The 19,875-nt window shown below is 37.0% G+C and overlaps 1 protein-coding gene across 2 annotated transcripts in view; it reads left to right on the top strand.

The window, feature by feature from the left end:
- adam12 (ADAM metallopeptidase domain 12) overlaps nucleotides 1–19,875 on the top strand; it is a 114,240-nt gene that overhangs the window by 13,184 nt on the left and 81,181 nt on the right. For both annotated transcript variants that reach the window (XM_024298044.2, XM_036215516.1), the window contains exons 2-3: nucleotides 9,577–9,698; nucleotides 12,919–12,992. In XM_024298044.2, the coding sequence (XP_024153812.1) occupies nucleotides 9,577–9,698; nucleotides 12,919–12,992 (196 nt within the window). The remainder of the gene's footprint in view (nucleotides 1–9,576; nucleotides 9,699–12,918; nucleotides 12,993–19,875) is intronic.

The following is a 19,875-nucleotide window of genomic DNA, read 5'->3' as shown; positions in this document are numbered from 1 at the left end:
GGTACCATATTTGGTACAGGTTTGGGTCTGGAGCCGCATCTGGTGCCGGGTTAGAGTACCATTACGGGGTCCGGATACCGGTGCGCTCCGCGTACGGGTTCGCCCCGAAGGTTGGGGACCCGGGATTTTATGGGAACAGCCAGCACGTCAAAAAATAACGAGTTCGGGCTACTCAGAGTGTCAATTTTAGATGCGTAGAGGTCTTTAAAGGCAAGGCAAGGCAAGTTTATTTGTACAGCCCATTTAATGTAGAGAGACAATTCAAGGGTAAATAAAGGGTAATAAATAAATAAAGGGTAACCAAACCCTAAATTAACTTTCTATGGCTGTTGACATCTATAAATGGGGCTTTTAAAGTGCTGTCAGTTGGTCATAGCCACATTTTTGACAAATTAAAATAAAACTGTTTAATTCTTCAAAATAAGGTCAAAAACTGTCTGTGTGCTGCCCCCTACGGGTTGAAATGAGGTATTATAGTTGAATTTTGTGATTGGTCAAACCATGTAAGTTTCAGAAGTCTGACATCATGATCTGCAGCTTCCGTAATGATGACATTCCTGCCCCCAAGCCCCACCCCTCTGACTGGATTTTCACATTTCAGCTGTGGGTGGAGTCAGCCTCCAACTTCCTGGTTTGGTTACCTTTTAATCAATTGTTAACCCCACTGTTAGAATTCTAAGCGCCCGAGGGAGGACCAGAACCAGCACCACAGGGACACGGACACCCTCTGGTCTCAGATGTGACGCGATCCCTGGCTCGTTGTCTTCCCAGAGAACATTTTATCTATAGGTTCTAAACAATAAATCACAAATTTATTGAGATTTTAGCTTGTGCGATAAGCGTGAATTGCGATAAATCAATACCTTTTGTTGCTCTTAGGTTCTTGTTGCTATTCTGTAGATTTTGATACTGTAATTAGCAAAGTCTGTTTTCACATGTACAATGGTTGAGCTGCAGGTTAGTGTCCTAAATATCCCTCACAAGTGAGGGGTTTGATAGATGACGGCTGCCCTCCCCCTTCAATCTGCATCATTCAGACATGAAGACAGCTGTGAAGGCACCTGCTGCTCCTGCATTGATTGATTGTTCCATACCTCTTGTGAAGCTCCGTTATGTTTGTGTGGCTATTTCATCTGCCGTGAAGAAAAAGAAAAACACATTACCCTGCAGCGCAAAGAAAAGATGGAAAAAAAAGGATAATAAATAGATGTCAAAAGAGAGGGAACTTGGATCACTCCTGTCACAGCTTATCTTTAAGCAGCTACCTTAAAGTGCAAACATGCATTCATCAGTTCCCTCCCTTTTATAACGAATAGAAGTGGAGCAGGAGAAAAGGTGAGAATGTAAGAACTTCCTGGAACAGCAAGAGATTCTTTTATATTGTGCTTTGGTTGAAGTAGAGCACGGCCAAAAACAAGAAAGGGGACTGACGCAACAACGCCACTGGGGTGTGAGAGTCGGTTGCACTGCAGGTTAAACCACCAGGTTGCCTGACATCAATAATTTCACTTTTTTGAAAGGTCACACGCCTCTTTGTCAGTGTATTTACCTTGAGATGTTGACTGAATCCTGCCCCAATTTTCAGTCATTGGCCTTTATATTGCAAAAGCTTCTGATAGAAGCCGTAAAGGTGGATTTAAAAGAATATTTTATTTTGTGAACAAATATAGAAAGACCTGATTGAAGAAGTGATTGAAGCTGAAGATTCTTCTTTGTGGGAGTGCACAGATGTACATTTCTTCAAATAAATGTCGAGTGTAGTGTTAAACTGTGTGTTCTGATCTGCAGAATAAAATCAAACATCACTCTAATTTTCAGTTTTTACTTAAACGTCTGCATGTTCATCTAGCATGTTTAACTGTCAGCTTTAATGAATTCACTTTACATAAACCCAACCAGGTACATTGGATTTACGTCCTTTGTTGGGCTGCTTTTATCCTGCATGCTTAAGTGACACAAACCCATTTTTTTGAATGTTTAGACATTTGAAGTGACGTGAAATTCAATGTTTTTATAAATCTAAACTAGGTCGCTTGAAAACGTGGTTCTAGGTCAGATTTGTTTTTGATCTTTTTCAATGCAACTGCAGTCTGAATATGCAAGTTGCATTTGTTTGATTTTGAAGTCACTAATGTGCAACAGTTACAACAAACATGAGTCTTCTGGAGTGGAAACGTCTTGAGAAGTGTGTGCATGTGAAGATGTGCAATGTTGTTATGCGTGTCCCATCGACAATCAAGCATGTTCACTCTTTTTTTAGGACGGAAGAGAGATATAGTATTACCTTTCCATCAAACTCATTTTGACAGGTGAACTTTGACCTCCACATTCCAAAGTGATGTCGTAACAATTTGATATAAACTTTATATCAAATCGATATAAACTTTATATAAATTTGATATCAAATCGATATAAAGTTTATATTATGTTTATATCAAATTGTTACGTCATCACTTTGGAATGTGGAGGTCAAAGGTCACCTGTCAAAATGAGTTTGATGGAAAGGTAATACTATATCTCTCTGATGTCCAAAAAAACGAGTGAACAACCTTTCCTCTAAATCTGACTTGTATCTGATAGGTTTCTATGTATGGTATGCTATGCTAGTCGGGGTGGGATCATATAAGTTCGCTTCCTTCCACTCCCTTTCAAGTGATCTAGTTGTGATTTATTAAGTGATATGCTATGTATGTATTATGACCTGATTGCTTGAAATAAACCATTTCATTCATTCATTCATTCACTACTGTATTTTTGAAACTATAAGTTGCACCAGATTATAAGACACATTGTCAATGACTGGTCTATTTTTAAATTGTTTCTTATATAAGCGCACTGAAAAAGGTGCATTAAACGAGGTAAAAACGAGTCCGAAATAAGTCCGTCAGTCAATGCACACTTAAAAGGAAGACTTTTAGGTGTCTATTATAGAGCAGAAAATACACTATTCTAACAATTCATTTGGTTTGAATGCCAACTGAACTTTTAGGCGCCAACCAAGAAGAAAGAAGTGAAATAAAGGGTCAAACTGATGATTTGGAGTTGCTTAAAAAATGTAAAAACTGCCTATAGTGCAAATTTGGAAAATCCCTAAAGACATGGAAGATGTTTAACAGTAACATCTGTTAAAGAGATCACCACCATTGTATGACAGGACTCAATTTTTAGTTTGATTCCGCTTTTTTTTCTTTTTGGTTAGAGATCCTTTCAGTATTTCTTCCTACAAACCACCATTTCAACATCTAGTTGGCACTCCTTACTCAACCAGACTACCAGTTGATGTCTGTCGCTGTGGTTACATGTGTAAAATGTCCCCGATTGAATCAAAGATCAGATAAGAATAGACTTGTGTACATAACCCTGAAAAACGTTTTCTCAGGGGTCTCAAATTGGCGGCCCGCGGGCCCTCGCCTTAATGTGAAAGTTACTAAGCAATACGCTTCTTTGATGATGGTTTTGCATTTGCTTTGTTATGTTTCAGCTTGCTTTTTGCTTACAACTTTGTATTTGCTATTATCGTTGGATCTGGTCGGCAGAAAAGTCCTTAGCAACAGTTGCTAGCGTCGTTAGCACCTGTCGTTCTACAGGACATGCAGAAGATATGGATTAGTAGTACATAGATATGAACAAATGTTCAATAAACTTGTTCAGTAGACACAGACAACGGACCAAAGATAAGACCCAAATCATATTTTTGGCCTAAATGGAGCCCCATACCTCAGCCAGACCAAGGTTAATTGGGTTTGAAGAACCCTACTTTATGTGGTTGTAACAAACTTTTACATACAACACACATTTGATCGGAATATATTATGTTGACATGCGCAGAACTATCTAAAATACCATTAACAGCCGTAGAAGAAGTAGCGAGTTCTGTTGTAAATAATCAAAGTGCGGAGCGGCATTTCATCCATACATCCAGATCTTTATGTTTCTGCACGGATGATGCACCTCGACTGCTTCAAAGAGCACAAAGCAGAGCCACAAATCTTATTCAGGCATATTTGGCAAAAATGTTGAAGGACGGTTCAAAGCAAAAAAAAAGAACAGACAATAGAGAAATAGATCAAGGCGGGCAAAGGAAATGACAAAAGCTGTCAAAACGACGGCAGCATTTTAGATTGAAGAAGCACGAGGCATTGTCTGCAATGCAAAGGAGGCCGAGCATTTCACAACAGCGCAGGATCAACGGTCCACCATATGGAAAGAAATGATCCTACAATTACACATCGACTGACGACACTGCAGTCTTGATGGTTAGGCAATTAAAGATGTGCGTTTTTGAAAATAAAAACTCTTTAAGTGTTTATTTAAAAAAAGTAATTTAAGCCCTTTCACCTTTTTTTACCCAAAATATTTAAGTATACTTGTTTTTATCAATTAATAGACAAATTTCTTTCATAATTTTTCCATCATGAAAAGGTCATTCAACACAAAACATTTACCTTTATCTAAAAATCTATATTTTATTATACACAATTATCATGTGCCCATCCATATAGCTATTTTCTTGTGGCTTTTTGCTAAATTTTCCATGTATCAAGAACAGCATCTTTTTTAATTCATTTATTTTTTATTTTTTTAGTATTTATTAAGCTAAACAACTCATGTTTTAGGAGCTGTCTTAATTAAAATAAAACTAATTTTGTGCTATGAAATGGTGTTGTATAGTGCTGGGTGATGTGATGATACGTATCGTGTGGGCGAAGGAAAAATGTGGATCGTGCCATTTTTCTTCTATCGTTTTAAGTTGTTTCTTATTGCTGAACTTTTGTGCAAAAATGTGTTTTCCTACTAAGAAACTACAAACTTTTGGACTTTTAAAAAATGTTTCTCATTTGTATCTATTCAGTTACATGTTCCTTGAAAAAATAAAGTAATGACGATTTAGTGAATTTATTTTTCAGAATCTAACTGAAATACTTTATTGTGGTATATCATCATATATATTGTTATTGTGATATAAAATAATCTATATTATTATACACAATTTTCTCCACATCCCCCAGGACTAGTGTTGCATGTTAGACACATCTGAAATGTTTCTTTTTTTTGTGAAAACAGCTTTGTACTACAAAGTCATCCACCATTAAAGATATATATATATATAATTTAAAAATTATTTCTTTGATGTTAAAAGTGTCAACCTTTAATTCCTAAACTGCAGACTAGTGAAAGTTTTTACAGTCAACATTCCACTGTGTCAGCAGGTCCAGTTTTCAGTAGTTAATAGAAAGTATTCTTCAGGATATATTTAATAGAAGCTGTAAAATGTTTCTTTTGATGTATTGAAAAGGAAGAGTTTTGATTCATGAAAAAAGCACACGAGTAAAGCTGGATTTCATTTGGAGAAAAGATTTAATAACCTATTATGTGCAGCTGTCAGGAGGTTCTGTTTGGTCTATTACTGTGGGATTTTTTTCTTTCTTTCAAATCTCAAATCATGTCAGTTGAATGAGCTCTTAGGTTCCTCTGTATGATTTATGTAAGATGTCAATCTTCCTTTAAAGTACATTTATGCATGCATTTTAGAGTGACTTCATTTAGTATTCTCTTTGTTGGGAAGCCTTTGTTTCTGACAAACTGAGGCATAGTTCAGTACCTCTAGAACCATAGTTTAATTTAAAAACAAAGAATATTGGAACGTGCATGGCAATTCTTTCATTGTCTTGAGTAAAAATAGAGCAATACACTTTGAAAATATATAATGTAACCATATCAACATAAAAGTTACTGAGAATTTGTTTTTTCCTGAAACTAGCCTCCAGTTGTCAATTATGAACTGCAACTTTTTGTAAGCTTTAAAGGTTCTAAATCATGCAAATTAAACTTTTTGAGCTTTTAAATTTATTATAATGTTCATTTCTCACTATAAAGAACAATAAGGAGCAATATTTGTATCAATTAACGCATTTCTGAGTCTTCCTTTAAAAACCTTCACTCTGAGCACCAGCCCCTTCCAATCCACAAAAACTAGTGGGTTCTCATGAGCTGATGTCACAAAATGAGACCCTCCCCCCTTTCAGGAAGAGTCTGTGCTGACAGCAGGCTAACACAAACACCTACTTTCTTCGCAGAGCTAGTGGTGATCAGCTAGCTTTGCTATCACTAGCTAGCTCATTTCTAGTGGTGATTAGTTAGCTTTGTCGTCACTAGCTAGCTCATCTCTAGTTGTGATCAGTTAGCGTTGCAGTCACTTGTAGTGATCACTAGCAGTGATCACTAGCGGTGATCAGCTAGCTTTGCCGTCACTAGCAAGGTCATCTCTAGTGGTCATTAGCTAGCTTTGCCGTCACTAGCTAGCTCATCTCTGGCAATGATAAGCTAGCTTTGCGATCAATAGCTAGCTTTGTGGTCACCAGCTTGCTCATCTCTAGTTGTGATCAGTTAGAGCTGCCGTCACTTGTAGTGATCACTAGCACTTATTAGCTAGCTTTGCTGTCACTAGCTAGCTAATCTCTTGCGGTGATCAGCTAGCTTCGCGATCACTAGCTTGCTCATCTCTAACGATGATCAGCTAGCTTCACGAGTTCCCCGGATTGTGTACAGTCATGCAGACGCCGGCTGTCTGTGCCATTTGTGTTGTGATCCAGAGTAGTGACGGCCAAGAAACGCGCATTCGATTAAATCTTAGCGGTGGCGTACGCCTAATAACATTCTGGTGAGAACTCTATCACATTTTGGGGTGGATACTAAATGTATCTGGGAATGACACAATGTGGAAGAACTGCCGAATGGAGGCGGAAAAAGCGAGTGACGAATCAGAAGAAAATCATGATATAGAAAGATAAGACAACAAAGAAAATTTACATTTAAGACATGACTTCACATGTTAAGTGTCTCCAAAATGTAAAGTTTTCCCAGAAAACTTTCTTTTTTCACACTTAAATTAACTCTTGTGAATCATTTATGTGTCTATCTTCAAGGAAAGAAAGTTGGTTATCCCTGCATGTATGTTTCATGACTGTTCACTGCTCCCTGTTACAGCAACCATAACGAGTTTTACTCCTCTTTAGATGTGGTCTGAAAACACATTTTGCAACCTAGTTTTATTTGGACGCTCCCTGGCTTTCCCTCCGAGTTAGTTAATGAACAGAAATGTATTAGCATGTGAGAATTTTAAATGTAATGGGAGACGTATGGCACAACGTCTGCCTTACTTTCTTTTAATAGCTTTTCCTTTTACAGAGCTCTAACCACAGCATGTGGGCACAGTCCTGCTGCTCCGTCAGGCTAACACGGCTTCCATGCACCACTTAAAAAAAAACAAATTACCACCAGCACGTGCTTAAATGTTCCACTAAAATCTAGGTGGTCTCTTTTATGACCTTGATGCAAAGTAAATAGATTTGACTCTGAACAACTTGACTTATTGTCAAATTAAAGTGTAAATCTATCACACTTCCTACAAATTCTTCACACAAGATTTGCTGCAACAGTATATACACCTTTAATAAGATTTTTTTTAATACTAAGCAATAATTGAAGTTGATTTTATTAATAAAGAATTCAGTTTTGAGATGCTACTTCAAGTTTAGTGCATAATCATGATACGCTTGTATGAATTCTCAATTATTCGCCTTTGTCGTCTTCTAACCTTGCATGCTTCGCTAAAGGCAGAGAAAAGAAATGAAACTTGTTTAGTAAAGAGAAAAGGAGCTGTGATGGAAAACATTACAACCTTTTTTTGAGTAAAAATGCAGAAAAAATGAAGGAGCAAACACAAAAAGAAGTATTTTATTTATCCGTTTTTTTAAATTAAGATTATTGTTGGGTAGCAAGGCAGAGGCTGCTCATGAACTGTGTGAGAGCATCTATTATTGATGCTGTGTCTGCACACAAAGTCCTCTGAGGCACAGCACAGGAACAGCAGTCAGCTTTTACTTTTCATACCAGCATCATTCACAAATACTTTTTATGACCTCTGGACTATTTGTCTTTCACTCGGTACTCCTTCTGGCACTTTGTTGATTGAGGATACTACTTCATTCGGATTAAAATAGTATTTTTAACATGTTTTCGTAGCATTTTTCTGATGATGGAGGATGTAGATAAAGAAAATTAAGCTTAAAACTGCATTTCTGAGCTGTTTCGCTCACTAGATATAAGTATGTCTCAGTTTTCCTTGTCTGAGCTGGTATCTGGTTCAAAACTGGACGACTGGATAGCTCCAATATTACTTCCCATTTCTAATGCTCCACTAATGTAAAAGCCATTTCACACTGTCGCTACGTACAATTTCCTCATATTGCACGGATGAAAATTGGTCATACGTGAATTATTTGTGGAAAAAGTGAGAAAAGTTGTGGTCTTCTACATGAAACTTGAAGTAGTACAAAAGAAGAAGTACAAAAAAAAACGTCAATCCGCACTTCATTGAATTTCTTCACTTTTACATTCAGAGCAGTGGACAGAAATCATATGTCAGCAGCATGACTCCCCCGGTTCGCTGAGACCCGGCTGAGGAGATCCATGAAGTAGACGTTCAAATTGCAACTCATTCAAAGCCAATAACTCCCTCTAGTTATTGATTTTTCCGACTTAATATTCTTGATATTTATAACATTATAACAGATTAGCATGGCTAAAGCCCACCATTGGGCAATATGTCTTGTATTTGTTTGTCTTGGGATTAATAAAGTTTGATTGATTAATATCTATCAAATGTGTATTTTTATGCATAAAATTGTATTTATCAGAAATACTATCCCTGAACATTTGATGGTATTCTTTAAAACTAATGAAAAGATTCATCAATATAATTTTCATGTTCTAAAATGTGTCACATCAAGATCTCAATTTAGTTTGTGATTTAGAGGCTGCAAAATGTGAAATTAATTTTCCTATCTTTTTATTTTGCTTTTTTAAGATTTGTGAAGAATTGTGAATGAATATAATTGTATTTTATGTCAATTATACATTTTTATTAGGTTAAACTTCTATTATAAGCCCATATTGTTTTTTTGCCTCGTCCTGAACCTGCTTTTTATGTATTTATACACCTATTTTTTGCAATATGTTGTATAAGTGCAAACAAATAAAATATAAAATAAAGAAAAAATGGACCTGACACACATGCAGAGTAGTCCCATCCAAGTGGAGTGGTCAGAGAAAGCCAAAATTTCCATGTGCATGGTGCAAGAATGCGTATGATTCACATATTAATTGCGTTTAAACTACATAAAATATGCATGAACTGTGTAAATCTCACCCCACCAAAAATTTTGAACTGCTCAAAACTGAAGAACTGACATCTGCGCACATCAACAAATGTCGAACAGAAGAAACACTTTTGAGTCAAGCATGTATCACAAAAGACCCAAATGTCTTCCCTGGACAAAGTGAGACACAGCCTCTAGGTTGGGGTTGTGAGGGGCTGTAAGCTAGCGGGAAAGAGTGTAAACATAATTTCTAATGAACTTCTGCTGCTCTGCAGAAACTATGTCCAAGAAAACGTCACAGGTTCCTCAATCTTGGCTAAAAACAGCATAATCATAGTTAAAAATACACTTGGCAGCCAAAATTTGTGCTGTTTTCCTATCCGTTGTCGAAGCTTATCCCATGATCTCTCCACAGGAAGCCATCCAGACAAGACACAGCAGCTCGGGGACGAAACCAAACCGCAGCGCCAAGAGACCACCGTACCTCTGATGCTAAAGGGGAAAGAGCGCAGACCTCTCAGCCTGCTCACGTCAGGAGTAAGTATTCAGGCAACCACAAACTAGTACATTTCTGGTCCGATGGCTCAGAGGAGAGAAAAAACTGTTCTGTATTTTTGTGTCATCCTTCCCCTCTTCGCCTGTTTTCTGACTCTCTCCTAAAATCCTTTCTCATGTGCTTAGTTTGTACAGATTGTTTAGTTCTCAACGGGAATGTTTCTTCTCCTTCACTCTCTGTTTTTTGCCTGTTTTGTTTGTTGAATATGATCTTACCCCTCAGGCAAGACACACTCTGTAATTATTACTGAAACACAGCCGTTTTGACTCTTTTACACACTAGAACAAAACCCCATGCAGTCAGAAAGCCTGTTTTTATCTTTTATCAACTCGTAGCTTGTACTTTTTTTTTTTTTTTAAAGCAAAAATGTAAATGCCGTACACACAATTAAAACCAAAACGAATTCCTGCTTCTGAAATTCTCTTTTAACTGGAGAAGTTTGTTCTGCCGTTTTCAGCCTGAGAAAGTTTCAAATCTGGCACGGCTCTGCAGTTTTCTGAGCGTTTTCCTTTTTCAGACAAAGAAAGTGTGTAGGTGTTTGAGAATTCCCTGAGCAATCAAACATGGGGGGGGGGCACCCACCATCTGAGTAAGCTGTTTGTTTTTAAGCTGTGATCTCCTCTCAAAGTCAGTCAGAAAAAGGGCCAGTGGTGTTAATTACCCCGACATCAAAAACATGTCACGCAGGCGAGTGGGAAATGAAACTTTGAGCTTTATAGATTTAATTACTCGCCCATTTTCCACTACGTTAGACATGCACTCCTATCAGCTGCAGCTGACATCACTTTTTTTTTGTTTTTTTTTTAGTTTTACAGTGAGCTATCAACAAATTGACCCGTCTAAATTAAACCAACATCGGGGTCAGCTGCTGATTGTTTAAGGAAATTAAGGAAATCTCTCAGGAAAAAACACATTTCCAACGTAAAGCTGCTGCTTTTGTCGAAAGGTTATTAAGGAGCCACGGAACCCTCTTTGCACTGGACTTACCTTTAGATTTCTCACATGTCAAATAACGAGACTGAACGTCGATTCAACTCTTTGTACATCTATCTTGGCACTTATTCCTCTTTAGCCATCGGAACCCAAAAAACATAGAACCAAAGAAACTAGAAAGGTGGATGATCTGTTCTTTTTTCATCGTTTTAAATATTTGCAAAATATTTTATTTTAATCACATTTTTTCTGTTTTGAAGTTCTTTTTTTGTAGTATAAAAACACCACTTACCTCATTACTATCATCAGTGGTCCCTCACTTATCGCTCTCTAAAAATGGGCAAAATCCCCCAAAGTAGTATCATTATTTTTTTTATTTATTGTAGACTTTTTAAGGTTGTACAACACCTCACTATACACTTTATACATTAACATTTTCACACTTTTCTCTCTTAAACTCTCAAAGTTCAAACCTTCATAGAAAATTAAGTCCAGGATTATAGAATGAAATCAAAGGTCTTCCAGTGATTAGAGATTTATGTAAATTTGGCAAAACTGAACACATTCTGTACAGGAGACGCAGCACAGAGGAGATTGATCGACAGTGGTTTACAGCCAATCAGGATGCAAAACACAATCCAGTTTAAAAAAATACAAGAAAAATTACAATGAATCATGCAAAATTGCTTTAAAAAATTGGCAAAAAAGTGAGTCAGTGAAAGTTGAATGCAATATTTTGGGATAATAATTATTTTTAACTATTCATATGAATTTGCAGTTGCTGAATTATAATCAATATTGGTCCATTTTGATCAGTTTATGCACTAACCTAAAAATCAATTCAAGAAATCTTTAGACAAAAATTCAACTAGTAGCTGAGTTTCAATTACAAATATGCACAAAAACTTGATCAAAATTCAAGAAATATCAAAAATTTTGCCATTAAACAGTTCACATTAAATCCTAATTATGTAAAAGAAAAACACAAGCCAAAACACATGATGAGTAACTCAAAAACATGGTGATGGATGTGAACTATTCTTTAAATTACAGCAGATACATTCAAATTACTGCCAAACTAGCGTTCATTATCATCAATCAAAGGAGATGTTGGCGTCTTATTCACGTCAGGGAGTGGCATGCTTCATAGAAGCGGCTATCGATGAAGCGATTTCGGGAAATCGTGGTTGGTGAGTTTACAGATCCAACAATTCCCCAAGACAAACTCGACTATTGATAAGCTGTGTGATGCTGTGTGAACCTCGTGTGGCGCCCGCCGTGAAATCTGGTTGTTGGTCACGTGACTCATTTCATTTAAATAAAAAGTGTTTCCATTGCAGTTTTGCAAATTATGTCGATTTAAATACACCTAAAAAAACACTTTCTTTCAAGCGTAAAAACTTTTTTGAAATTGTCGTGTTTCTATTAGCCAAATTTAGTTTCGCAAATCCAATTTGAGCAATTTCATAGTCCGTGGAAATGCAGCTAGTGTGATTCAGAGACAAATACACTAAAAAGAGCGGATGATGTTTTTTAGATTCCTTGTAAGAAAATCATGTGTAAATGAAAAATTGTATACAAACAAACAAGTAAAGAAGAATTTATGTCAAATCCATTCACTTTTTAGTTTTTTTTATTTCCAAAGTTGTTTTTAAACATCAGCATTATTAAAAAATATACAAATGGAACATTATTAGAACATTCTACAAAACTGTATGGTCATGTCTGCAAAATTCAGTGTTTCCACACATTTTTGCCACTATTACAAGTGTGTTGTTCGCCTTGATTAACTCTAGGTTATAGTAAAATAAACCTACCATGGCTTAATCCAAATGGTAGTTTCGATTTTATAATGGTATAGGCCGATTTGATTAACAACGTGCTTCAGAAAGATCAATCCGGCTGGATTGTAGGAATATAAATGGACTAATCGGTGAAGTCGATTAGTTGTTTTAGAGTGTAAGCCCACTGTTACTAATAGAAAATCCTATTTTAAAACTATTTTTTCAGAGAAATGTTTACAACTTAAACGGTTGAAACATTAAGTCTACTAAATAAATAGTTGTAGAGCAGATAGAAAGATATAATATGTGTTTGACAACACAGAACTTTCTGGATTTTAAAATTTTCGGATACTCTCTTCCTGCTCCATTGTGCTTTTCCATATCCTTCCTTGTGGGCAACAGGGAAGTGTCCCACAATCCAAACCCACAGGCAGGATGTGTGACATCCACCCTCATCACTCCTCGTATCTTTTTCGTCCCACAGATTTATCCCGCGTCACTCCAGTTGGAAGTAGTTGCCGAGAATCAAGTCTTGGTCCTGTTACTGGAAAAAAATGAGTGAGTTTGGATTCATTCTGATTCTATCTCCATGCTTGTCGTCAACCTGGGATATTTCTTATGCTCTGACACACAGACCCAACCATGAATCTCCTGAATTTAGTTACACATGCAGGTTTGGATTATCATGTCGTTTATTCAAGGAGGGAGAAATAATACAGCCGCTTGCGACTGAACTATTTCATAGTTTATTCTCTCTGAGAGGCCAAAAAAATGAAAGCTAACAAAGAATAAAACTCGAGGGAGCCCTGAAGACTTCTCTGCTTTCTCCACACTGTGGACAATAACACAGTGAACTCTGGAAGGAGGGGATTGTGCGGAGTTCAAAAGTGTTTACAAACGCCTGTGTCACAGAGAGGCGCAAAGCATTTCTGCAAAGGCAACACAGATATTTTTGCATTTCTGTAGAAAATCTATTTCAGAAGAATGCTGGCGTCACTGGCTGAAGTCTGGCCTCTGGTGTTTCATATGCAGAGTGGGGGAAAGACATAATATTTTCCTCTGCTGCTTTGGGATGTGGATAATGATGCCGAATTTATAGACTTCTGGTCAGATTCAGCTGCTGACTAGACGTTCAATTTGCATATAAATTTGACAGCCAGAAAAAAAAAAACTACACAAAAGTCACAGTTTTGAGTTTTTGAAAGCACATTGAAGTCATCATCTTTTGATCGATTGTAAAAGAGTTCCCAGTGGTCTTTTGATTAGAATGATGATGTTTTTATCAAAAAACATGTGTCCTTGTCGTTTTTGAAGAGCTGCGGTTCTTTAGAAATAGAGTTGTGGGCAGGACAGTTGCTACGGTAACACTAAAGTCATTAACTTTCAATCTTAAGTCAATGGTACAGAGGCGATTTGAGGTCCTGCGCCGCAATTTGAGTGTCAGGTGTATCTAAACCTTGATGATGTCGTCGTGTTACGCCAACGAATCAGGGACTCAGCTTTGGGCACATGACTTGTTCAATGTTTCAAACAGCGGGTGGATTACAAATCCAATATGGGGGATCGATCTGAGCTTTTTCGTCCTGAACTTCCATCCATTTATTCGTTTTCTTAACTCGCTGCATCCTTTTCGCGGTTGCTAGGGCCTGTCCCAACTACTGTTGGGTGAAGTTGGGGTGCACCCTGGACAGATGGCCAGCCTGTTGCAGGGTCCATAGGGCCGGAGAGAGAGCAGCTGCGGCATGGGGACGAAACATCCTGAACTTTATTATATTTTTCTTATCTATATGGAGATAAAAATAAAAAAGTCCTATCATTTTTTTCCTTTTTTTATTTTTCCTCTAATGCGGGGTGTTAAGTCTTTAAAGGGTAACCAAACCAGGAAGTTGGAAGCTGACTCCACCCACTGGCGAAATTAGAAAATCCAGTCAGAAAGGTGGGGCTTGGGCGCTGGACTGTTATCATTACTGGAACTGCACATCGTGATGTCAGACTTCTTCACAAATTTCAACTGTAATACCTCAATTCAACCTGTAGGGGGCAGCACACAGACGTGTTTTTTAATAACTTTTGAAGAATCAAACAGTTTTATTTCAATTTGTCCAAAATTTGATGACTATGACTAATAGACAGCACTTTTAAAGCCCCATTTATAGAGTTCAAAAAAGTTACTTTAGGGTTGGGTTACCCTTTAATGAGGGTCTTAGAGACACAGAAATAAGGTCGGGATTCAGGCGTAGCTCCCACTACAGGAGTGAAGCTCCCAGAACTTGGACAGTCTCTGAATGATCTCATGAACCCAGACATGTTTACCCAAGCTTTAGTAGAACTCTTTAAAGGGGCCATACCATGATTTTCTTAAGCGTTTCAGAGCAAACTATATCTATTAATTTGTTCATATATTACCTTTGGAACAAAAAGCAAATCATTTCTGAAATATTTGTTATTTTTGGGACTCTTTTTATACCTGTAGTGAAAACGACACGATCTGAGGCTCCGCCTTTCACTCCTTGTCCTTATTTCATGACGTCATCCTACAGCCGGTGTTCCTCCGCGGATGCGAGCTTGACATGGATATTTTGGAGCTTTAGACTCTTGACCCACAGTCCGATCCAGAATTTGAAGTGCCCGAGGTACCACAGCAACCCCAAAGACGTCTGCAGGACGTTTCTGACTGGTAAATGAAAAGCTAAGAGAAGTTTCTTGCGTAGCGATGCATTTATTACAGAACTAATAATCGTTGTCCGTTTTTATAGGTATGAATGTGTCTATACGCGAGGCACAGTGTGTGTTGAAATGTAGCATTAGCTCATTATATGCTTATACTGCATAATTTCAGAAAGTCGTATGATTTACTTACGTGTTGGCCTCTGCGCCGATCCACTGTAATACTGATCAAGGATAACAAACAGTCATCTGCGAAGCAACAATCACAGACGAAAAGTTTCTGGCAGGTCTGCTCCCGAAGGAAAAATTCCAACCATTTCTGACGATCAGGCTCTTCATCTAAACAAACTCCTAAATCTCTTGCAGCCTAAAAAACTATCTCCATCTAAAAGACATTGTCTCACAAGTCATTTTTTGCGAGAAAAAGTGGTTCTTCTTGGATCTAATCTGCAATGCCGATGCTAAAATGCTAATGATCACCGTAAGCTCTGCGGATAAAGTGAGTGTGTGTTTATGTTAGATTGGGGGCGGAGCTGGCAGAGCAGACTCTTCCTGAAAGGGGCGGTCTCACTCTGTGACATCAGCATGTGAAAACCCGCTCATTTTTGTGGGTATTGGAGGGGAAGATTTTGAGAGGATTACTTAGAAATGGATGAATTGATCAAACTACTTCTTTTATAGTGAGGATTTAACAGTATAATACACTTAAAAGCTAAAAAAGTCAATTTTTCATGGTGTGGCCCCCTTAAAATAAATAAACCTGATCTCTAAACATCATCCATAACTTCCATTCATTGTTAATGAGATTTACACAGACACTGCTCCATGTAGAGATCAGGTTAAAAACATCTGGCAGTAGCTCCTCCCACACGTGCGTCAAAAGAGAGGCTGCCAACATTGTCATCATCATCAGAAAAATGCCACAAGAACATGTTAAAAACACAATTTTCATCGGAGTGGGTCTTTAAATACCTTCATCTTTTAAGCACTTACAGTCCCCCTGCTGTTTGTATTCCCCCTGTGACTGTAATTATGGTCCCAAAACTCCACACTTCTTCGTTTTTATAAAGAACTCAGTCTGGACTAATATATCCTTTTGTTTTCCGTGTGACTCAGTTCAGCTGTGAGTCACTCTTGGCCCTGGAGCGCTCTGCCGTTCTCATTCACTCTGTTTCCTGTCAGCCCAGACATGTGTCCTCTGATATTGCTTGGGAAGCCAGCACAGCACAGGTGGTCTCTGACCTCTATCAGAGCTCTAGAGTGGGACCCATTTGGTCGCACATGCAGCCTAATTTCTCAATGGTGAAACCAAGAAAAAAAGTTTTAGGTTGTACCAGTGCTCCCAGCCATTTGAGTTATAAAAAAAAAGACATCTTTGGGACGCTGACGGTACCCTTGTGGTTCAACAGCAGACACACACTTAGCCCGTATCGTGGTGGACACCAGTCAGATAGTGAAAGATGTTTGAACACCTCTGATTGGCCAATGTCCAGATACTTTGGTGTGTGTTGGGGGGAATTTTCCTGATGTTTTCAGAATTGTAGCACCTTGTGCTAAAACTTTTTAATGTGAATAAACAGTTTAGTGTGCAAGATGAACTTAAAATGGGGCAAGAAAACAGTAATCGATTTACTCCTTTCAAGATGACACAAAGGAGAAACACCACAAGAACATTTTTTAAGGGATACCCCTTAAAAAAAAACAATTCTGGACACCACTAATGCCTCTACAGGGGTATCAGAAGAAGTTTTGGTCTAATAGAACCAGTCAGACCAGTTCTGAAAGCCCCACAGCACAGTTCTACTTTACACGGTTCTATTTTTTTTTCCGCACGCCATTTGTTGTAAGTTGTAATTGTTGGTTATTGCAAGATCCCAAATGTAGGTTGAACAGCACCAAACATTGTCCAAAGAGAGAGGCACTGAACACACCGTGGAGAAAATGTGCCGCTTCACAAGCAAGAGACATCTGTTTGCTTCAATTAATACCAGCGCCTTTATTATGGAAATGTGGTCGTTTCATTTAAACATTAAAAAATACAGATGGATTAAAATGTGTTCAGAACAAAACCTCTTTTTTTCCCCTTCCGCAAATGAATATTATTTTGCTTTTTGCTAAAACAGAAATGAATTCAGGTGAGAAAGATAGACGGCTTTTAATAATATAACAACGATGGCGTTGAGCGGTAATATTCCATTTGGTGACATTTCTGTTTTTGACAGCACAAAGAGAGGATGTTAAAAAATAAAGAGAAAATGGATTGAAGCACCTGAAAATGTAGTATTTTTGCCTTATTTTACTGCACTTAAATAATTCACAACCATTTGTTATTTTGAAAATATGACAGTGAGGAAAGAAAATGGAGAAAGAGAAACTTTTATGGAAAAAATATCATTTTGAGACCGATGATTAAACCAAAATCTACATTTTGCTGATGATGTACGGTGCTGGGGGTGAAATACTGAAATGACCTCTGGTGTATAGATGTCCAAGCGAATAGCTTGGCTGGCTCCGATCCAGTCAAATCCATAAAACAATGAATGTGAGAAGACGATGGATTGCAATATTACATTTGTGACTGGTTCTAGGACATTTTGAGTAAAAACTCAGAAAAAGCTCGATAAAACACATTTCATGCTGCGATAAATGCACTGCTCGAGTGTCCCCTCTCCCTTTCAGCAGCAAATGGACAACAAACAAAATGTGATCCTGTGGAACTGTGCTGCTAAATGAAATGTGGTTGAAAATGTGGCTGCACATGACTTTAAAATGTTAGGCGAACCAGTGTAGAAAAGGAGTCTCTGTAAGTTGATTTTTGGGGTAAAGGGAAAATGTTGGCTTTTTTTTTTCAATTTTAGATTTAAAAATATTCTAAATTAAAATTTTCTTTCAAATTTAATTGCGACAGTTTTACCATTTTCCTGTGATATTATAGAAAAGGAGCACCTATTTAAATATTCATGCTTAAGCTCAATTATTTTAGTTGTAGTAACATTTAAACAGGGTTTTATCTTTATAGGAGACTTTAGGGAAACAATAAAACGTATATGTTTGAGGAATGAAGTTCCATAGAAACTAAAATATTTTTACTTTATATGGTGAAAGTATTTAAAAGTCAACAAAACTGAAATATTGAAATATTGTGAAATTTGTATATATTTGATTTTTGTTTTGACATATTTTAAGATATTGTACAAATTTAATTGTAAGGTATTATGGAGCCAATTTAGGGGCATAAAGATTTGAAACCAAATAAAATAAATTGATTAAAATTTAAAAAAACAAAACAAACAAAAAAAAACATCATTTTGGTTGGTTAATACGCTCTTTACTTTTACTTTTACAGACATTAAACATTTTTTGACAATATTTTTCCCACAGTTCCCAGAGTCAGTGAATGCACCAGGACTGAGGACATCACTTTTGATTGGTTCTTCATGTTAGCCCCTCCCCCACATGCCAGAAGGGGGGAGGGAGAGTTTCAAACCTGAAATTTTCAGATATAAAATCAGGAAAAAATCGAGGTGAAAGTGGGAAAAAAAGATTTGAATTCGAAAAAAAACTTTTGAAACTGAAATTTCCGGATTAAGAGCCCGAGAAATAGTTTAAAGTGAAAAAAGATTTGAAACTGAGAAAGTTTTGAGACTGAAATTTTGAGTTTAGAAAATTTGAAGCTGATAAGCATTAAGTTCATAGCAGAATTACCCAACTTTGACTTTTTTTTTTAGCTTAACACCAATGATTCAGCTTGAATTTTTAATTTTGTTTTAATTGAGTTTTAAATCTTTATGGCCTCGATTTGGCTCCATAAGGTAACACATTTTACTTAAAGTCACTGAAAACCACTATTGGTAGTAGAATTTTGCAACAGGAAGTCTTGAATATTTCAAAATAAAAGTACATCAATAAAACTGAAAAAATTGCATTTCTTGCAGAAATATATTTGAATGCTTAATTGCAGAAGGTGGTTGCTTTTAATTACTTAATTGCATAACTTTTAGCAGAAGAAGCTTAAGTGTACCATAAGTTGCAGAAAACATGGCAGAAGTCATCAGCAATATTGTTCATGAAATGGCAAAAATTTGTCAAATTGCAGAAAAGCTATGATTCATAATTTGCACAAGAAATTGCAGAAGACAGCAATATTAGCTATAAATGGCAGAAAAACACATTGAAAAAACACAAAAGTATTCTGAAAATCCCAGGTTAGCTGATGTAGTAGAGTTTTTAAATTCTATTGCTAGTAGTTTGTAAAATTGCATTTGAAAAAAAAAGCTTGAAAGATGCTTTAAATTGTGTAAATTCAAACAAAAATACTAAAAAGTATGAATAACCAGTTAATTAAAATAAATATGCAAAAAGCAAAGAAGCAGAAAACTAAAGTGGAGACCTTTTCTTCTGTCTGTTTTTTAAGTCCTGGCCAAACATTAGGGAGATTTTTCCACCTTTTCATCAGAGGGCTATTAGTCCTCATCATATATTCTTTTTTTCCTGTTCTGATGTGTTCAAACACTGGCTGACATGCAAACGTTTGTGAGCATGCCGCTTTGAAGTGGAGCGTTGATTAATGACGCAGTCGGCCAGATTGAAGTGATTGATGATGGTCACATGGGAGATCCTACATTAGTCTTGATGAAAAACGTTAATAACGCTACGAAGAATCCTCAGAGAGAATAGGGAATATACTTTCCATCAAACTCATTTTGACGGGTGCCCCGCCCCCAAGGTGACGTAACATTTATGATATAAATTCAATCTAAAATTTATATACATT

The sequence above is a fragment of the Oryzias melastigma genome, linkage group LG15 (assembly GCF_002922805.2).
Source record: "Oryzias melastigma strain HK-1 linkage group LG15, ASM292280v2, whole genome shotgun sequence".
Taxonomy (NCBI): Eukaryota; Metazoa; Chordata; class Actinopteri; order Beloniformes; family Adrianichthyidae; genus Oryzias; species Oryzias melastigma.
The sequence above is the reverse complement of the archived record's forward strand: the minus strand, read 5'-3'. Positions and strand labels throughout refer to the sequence as shown.